Source organism: Apaloderma vittatum, unplaced genomic scaffold, assembly GCF_000703405.1.
Source record: "Apaloderma vittatum isolate BGI_N311 unplaced genomic scaffold, ASM70340v1 scaffold16688, whole genome shotgun sequence".
Lineage (NCBI taxonomy): Eukaryota > Metazoa > Chordata > Aves > Trogoniformes > Trogonidae > Apaloderma > Apaloderma vittatum.
Genome location: NW_009732561.1, coordinates 1 through 6,409, shown reverse-complemented (window position 1 = coordinate 6,409; position 6,409 = coordinate 1). Strand labels below are relative to the sequence as shown.

Sequence of the window (6,409 nt, the reverse complement as noted above, 5' to 3'; positions counted from 1 at the left end):
GCAGTGGTGGTGTGCGGTGGTGGGCAAAGCTGTGCTTCTTTCACAGAAGGGCCTGAAGCAGTGCCTGTCCGAATTCAAGCAGCAGCTGGCTTGGGTGGAAAGGCTGGATGTGACTTTGGGCCAGGTCGTGGACCCTGTCTCACCGAGTGCTTCTAACAAAGATGCTGTTGATCCCGAGAACGATTTCCAGAGAGAGATGAGCTTGTAAGTGTTCAAAGGGGAGATTTCTTTTAGGGTGTTGGCATACTGCTGTGTGCTTGAAGTTGTGTTTTCACAGGTGTGCTACAGACTGCTACCCTGGCTGTCATTGATGTCATGTCACTCTTTGGCCATGGCTCTGAACGTTCTCAAAAATAACTATAATTAATGTTAGTGTATTTAACTTGTCTTGTGACTGGAAATAATTTCTCTCCTTGCAGCAGACTTCCATCCTTTGCTGAAAAGTTTTTATTTATACTGGCACCTACGTTGCTTTTAGTAGCCCTGAATGCTTTAGGGCAGAGCATATTGGTATAATTCTGGATCAGTGTTTGTTAGATCCTGGTGTCAGGTAGCTTATGTGAGCAGAGTTTCTGCCAGCGCTGGGAGATTACCACTACCCAGTGACAGAGCTGGTGCTGTGCTGTCTCCCTAGTTACCGGCAGGCTCAGGCAGCGGTCCTGGAAGCACTACCTAGGTTGCGTAAGCTCCAAATTCCTACCAGAAGGCCGGATGATTACTTTGCAGAGATGGCCAAGTCAGACCAACAGATGCAGAAGGTATGTGCAGTGAATAATGGCTTTCTACCCTGTGTTATGTGTTGGTTTTAGCCTGTGTTAGGGATTAACCTTGTGTGATCTGTGAATACTTAACCTTCATCTCTTTGAGAAATGCCTGTGATGATGTTTGCGTTTGAAATTTATTTTGTGGCAGGAAATTTTTTCCTGTTTAGGTATTTCAGTGTAACGTAGCGACTTCCAGAACAGGTCAGAACATCAAACAGGAAAAACGTGATTTATATTCTGTCCTGAATGTATTTAATATTAAAATTTTCTCCCTATATGTGACAGTGGTTCTGAAATTGGCTCTGTTTTATGCTCTTTGGCCTAAGACTTGCAGTCAACTGTGGCATTAATGCGATCCTTTTTCTTTGTTTAAGTATCACCCTAAATTTATACTTAGTGAGTTTTGATTTCTGTGATTTTAAACTGTGTGTTATTGAATTGATTTATCATCGGTAGTAAGTCAGACTTGAGTAAGGAAAAAGAATTTAATGAACCTGCTTCTTGATTGTGGTCTTTATTCAGAATGGAACCCTAATTTTGTTTTAGTTTTGGAAAAGAAAGACTACGTTGTATAAGTTAAACAAACGTGAGCCAGAGTCTAATGTGGAGGTTCATGCATGACTTGGTCACTGTTTTGATGGCTGATAAAATCTTCCTAGAGAAGATGAAGATTAGTAATTAGCTTTTGCTGAGGCTTAAGTCAATTCTGCACATTACTCTTATCTTCTTCTGTTTGAAGAACAGAGATTTTATCTCCTAGTGGAGTTGCAGAATGAATCCAGAAGATCTATGTTGAAATCCTTGTAATGTTTTGTAATGCAGCATCCTTACAGAAATGTTCTCAGACAAAGAAGGAATAAAAAAGATGTATTCTATGGCATGGAAGAGTTGTTAACTTTTCTTCAGTGCTTAACTTCTAATCATGAAAAGAAAGAAACTATTGAATTTTCTTTATACACCTGAGTAGACTGACAAGATAAGACAAGATACTCTTGTTTAGTGGTACCGTTAGAGCCCATTATAAGATTTTGTCTTGTCTTTGTGTGAATTTTCTCTTTTTAATAAGATTTTGGCTACAGATGCGTTCAGGAGTTTCTGTAATAACTGTTCCAGCCTTGAGTTGAAAGAACATTATGAATTAGAAAGCGTTACTTGATTGAGGGTTTTTTTGTTTGTTTTTACACTCATTGATATTCAGGACTGCACAACAGTCATTAAATTCTCATATTTTCTTTTGTGTTACTGGTAAACTTTGTGTTTTCTATCCTCTAATAAGATTCGACAGAAACTTAAGAGTAAACAGGAAGCAATGGAGAGGTCTGAGAAAGCAAAGCAGCTCCGTGCAATGAGGAAATATGGCAAGAAGGTGCAAACTGAGATTCTGCAGAGGAGACAAAAGGAGAAAAAAAATATGTTGAATGCAGTCAAGAAATACCAGAAAGGTAAAGTTAACTTGTCTAAGAGAGCAAACACGTAACATGAGTAGTGATGTGTGAGCAGCGTAAGGCAGTGTGCTCTGTGGTGTTAATCCGAAGTGCTGGGAAGTGAGCTGGAAAGGCTCTTGCTGTGCAGAATCATCCCCCCCCCAGGTGGCTGGTTTTCACTGAGGGTGACTTGTTGCTATGACTTGCTTAGACTGAAAATTCACGTTGTCTGTGGTGGTAGCTGAGCAACAATTACGCTTTTTCTCTTGTAGGCCTCTCTGACAAGCTGGATTTTCTAGATGAAGAACAGACGTCGTCTCAGGGCAATAAAAAAGGCAATGCAGGTCAACGGATGAAAAAGGGGTAAGACCAGAAAAGAAAGATATGTAAATGTAGATTCTTTGACTCTTTTTTTTTCAGTCTTTTAGGGGATTATTTTGTATAACAAGAAAGCTATTCTGATTGATGTTGTTAAAATAAGTCTGAGGTTGCTTTTTGTCCTTGACGAAAAAAGTAGCTAGAATGGAAGAGAGACTGAAGTATGCTGATTTCTGTCTCTTCAGTGATGGCTGATAGGAGTCCACCAGCAGATCCATGTGCCATCTTAAGAGCTTCCTGAGGAAAGGAATATAGGCAGTGATGCTGTTCGGTTGTTTTTCAGACCGAATGCCAAAAGACGATACAAGAACCAGAAGTTCGGTTTTGGTGGGAAGAAGAAGGGCTCAAAGTGGAACACAAAAGAGAGTTTTAATGATGTATCCAGCTTCCGGTCAAAAGTGGCTCACAACAAAGGCCCAGGAAAAGGAGGGAAAAAAGCCCTCAATGTAAGTAAAACGTTGCATGCAAATGATCCTGGCTGGCCAGGAAGCCAGCCCTGGTCCGGGAGGGAGAGCTGAGAACGTGATGACAACACCTGTCTTTGGGAGCTGAGCATAATTCAGTTGCAGACAGAGTTGAGGACAGTGTTTTGGTGTCTGAGCAGGGAAATGGGGAGGGGGAAGGGTCCTTTGGTTTTGCTACCTCTGTCCCAAAACCATGTCTCCAGAGGTGCTGACAAATGTCCTCTCCTTAGTATTCTCCCCAAGCTACAGAGCCAGAACAAAGATTGAGGACATGAAAATAAAGACTGAATGTGTCTTTTTTTTTTTTGCAGAAGAGACCTGGAAAAAGAGCAAGGCAGAAAATGAAGAGCCGAGCACGCTAAGAGAACCGTGTGCCCCAGTGGGGTTCCTTTGTTTCTTTGTGTCGCAAGATGGGTTTCTGCTGTCATCAAGCAGCTAACTGTGGAGCAAGCTGTATGTTTCCGAGTGGCAAGAAAAAAGTCAGTGGAAACTAGTGCCTTATCACTAATTTCTTCCTACTGTCTATTTTGTTGAAGGATTGTTTTCTACTTAAACCTTTGCTGTGTGAATGTATTAAACTGTTTGCACAGAACAACGTCATGTTCATGTTTGCCCTGTGTTCCCTTCATTCTGCCAACTTTTTCCACAGCCACTGTTGACATGTACTTGGCAAACTTGAGTTCCTGGTCATGTTGCCGATGTCAAAATAAGAAGTCTGAAGCCTGTCAAGATGTTAAAGTGGTTTTTACACTGTGTTTATAGATGGGTTTGGAAACAGCAGAGACACAAATGCAACAATCTTACAAACAGGTTTATTTTTGTACGACTGTCAGGCTGCAAATCTAGACAGAGTGAGGTTCTCTCTTCCCTTTCCTCGTGATCCTCTCTTGCTAGAAATCTACCAGACTCACCTACTAACAAGCAGGGCCTGACACATTAGATGTCATGAACTGCTTCTATCCAAGTTGTGTTGCTCTGCCACTCTGCTACTGCAGGTTCTAGACTGCTCCTACCCGTGGCAGCCATTTATTTAGTGATATCAGTTTTCTGGTGTGGGAAGTAGAGTCTGCAGTCAGTACGGTCCAGGTGAACCTGGGAAGGAAAAATGATGAATAGCCATGTGCTCTTAGTAGAATTTTTAGTAGTAGTGTCTCCTGAGAAAAGTGATGCCCGATGTTCTTGCTGCTGAGAAATGCCCAAGTGACAATCGAGTAGGGCACCACTTGTTTGAGCATGTACTGTTTGCTGCTTTATCACAATGGGACCTGGTGAAGAAGGAAAACTTAACGTATGAAACAGCATCATGAGTTTTGACTATACATTTAACTTGCTTCCCTATGTGCAAATTTAGTTGCCTCTTTCCTCCCAGGCTAATCCTACCAGTATGTAACAGGATAAAGCCCTGCTGGGATGTCTGTCTTTAGCTAGTTTACCTGAAGTGTAGGAAGAGAAGTTGCATAAGACTATCTTATTTTCTTATTTATCTTAGTTTTCTTTGTAACAGGCCAAAATTAATCAGGCCTTCATTTGCCTTTCTACAAAGTCAGTCATCATCACAGCTATTTGTTTGTCAAATATGATTGATGTCTTAGCTTGTCAATAAGATTACTTTTTCTCCTGTTTATTCACACTTCCCCAAATGAATCCTCACTGGTGTATTCTGCCTCGGGTATGCTTAGCTGATTATTAATTTTATGGTTGTGCTTGCAATTTGTTTGAAAGATACCGTGCGGCAGCACGTTTCTTTTCACAGCACTTAACGTGTGTCACTTCGGATTGCTCGCTGTGCCATTTCTCATGGCTGAATGCTTTAATAAACAGCTGTGACTACATATGTGGCATTTGGCAATATGCTTGGGGTCGGCTGTCACTGCAGGTATTTTGCATGCAAGTTTCTCAGGGGAAGTCTACTGTTTCTGTAGTCACAAGCCTGTGCCAGCATAAAGAGTCATCTTGGGTGTAAAGTTTAAAAACTTCTAGTCCATGAACAGCTCAGATCATTCCTAGACATTCCTGTTTTCCATGTTCGTCACAAATTATTTTCTTGCATTAATATGTTTCAGGATGCTGGGCCGAACCTCTCTGAATCCTGCAAAGAACTGAATCTTTAAGCACCCTACTCACCAAAGGTGTTGTGTTCCAGCCAATTTCTTGGCTTTCAGTTTGTGGCTCTGAATATTTCTTTGTTGGCTCCAGTGCTGCGTGGTGAATCAGATTTAGAAACTCCGCTGTTGGTTTAAGAGACACAAATACAAATGAAAGAAAGCATCAAAGGCAGTGACCTATGGATGTTGTTAGAATGGAACATCCTCGTGCTGTCTGAGCAATAACAAGAAAGCCAAGGTTGGAGACAGCCTCTCTGCTTCTGCAAATGATCTTGTAAGAGAATGCAGGGTGACATTTCTACTCAAATTTACCCTGATAAAGTTTCAAGATTTGCGTGCTGCACCACCCCACCTGCCTACACTGTCCTGCTAATTCTGTCATTGCTGTCTACTGCATCTTAGTTTCTCCTGTACCACGTGGGTATTAATCAGTGCTCCATGCTAGCTCTCATCTTTCTCAGTTGCCTGAGACCTGCTGTCTTTTCCTGTTTTGCTTTTTTTTCCCCCCACTAATCTTCGACTAGAGCAGGCCAATATTAACCTTAACTTGTTCAGAGGTTTCTTACCATCTGCTGGCTCTTCTGTGTTCTCATGCCGAGACATGGGCTTTTTGGTGATAGTGTGAACTGGAAAGAAATGGAGGTAAATTACTTTTATGTAAATTTAGCATTACAGCCAGATATAGCATATCTATCATGGCAAATGCTCTTTTTGAGGATTCCCCAGTCTGGGCCCAGCTACTTCACTGAAGCTGTAAAGGAAGAACTGCACGTGAGCAGAACGAAATGCGTTAGGGTACTGACTAATAGCAACTTCATAGAAAGGGAAGGGGGTTAAGCATACTAACAGCCTTCCTGCTGGATGCTGCCTGTGTTCACCACACCAAAGTTCCACCCCATCCAAGTGGTGCCCTGTAGAGTGCCAAGTTTCAGGAAATAATTTTCTTTTGGTTTGTTCTATTGTAAAATCTAGACCTGAGTGAACTACTCCAATCATCCCTCTGTGCTGGCACAGATTATGTTGTTCTATAACTGTGAATTGGCAGGTAGAAATCAGCCTAGAGCCTGAAAAAACACGCTGCAGAGTTGGAGTTCTCTGACCCATCTTAGCTTTGTGGTGTTTTCTCAGGATCTCTGGGTCCCAGGTCTTAAATAGTTGCCTCACTGCTGCATCTAAGCTGGGCAAATTCTGGCCCTTGGCTCCCTAGGCAACAGGAAATCCCACCGGCTGCTCCTTCCAGGTGTGCCCCTCTCCTCGGCCACTGCTGGCAGTCC

General features: G+C 42.1%; 2 protein-coding genes across 2 annotated transcripts; one reads left to right on the top strand and one right to left on the bottom strand.

The window, feature by feature from the left end:
* Nucleotides 1-46: 46 nt before the first annotated feature.
* Nucleotides 47-3,622, top strand: EBNA1BP2 (EBNA1 binding protein 2; the record flags this gene model as incomplete). The annotated part of the gene is made up of 6 exons (XM_009875581.1): nucleotides 47-204; nucleotides 635-758; nucleotides 2,041-2,206; nucleotides 2,461-2,551; nucleotides 2,850-3,012; nucleotides 3,342-3,622. Coding segments are annotated over 6 exons (753 nt in total), but the record flags the coding sequence as incomplete, so codon positions are not given.
* A 434-nt stretch (nucleotides 3,623-4,056) lies between these two features.
* Nucleotides 4,057-5,761, bottom strand: FAM183A (family with sequence similarity 183, member A; the record flags this gene model as incomplete). The annotated part of the gene is made up of 3 exons (XM_009875580.1): nucleotides 4,057-4,122; nucleotides 5,155-5,258; nucleotides 5,702-5,761. Coding segments are annotated over 3 exons (230 nt in total), but the record flags the coding sequence as incomplete, so codon positions are not given.
* Between the last annotated feature and the right edge of the window lie 648 nt (nucleotides 5,762-6,409).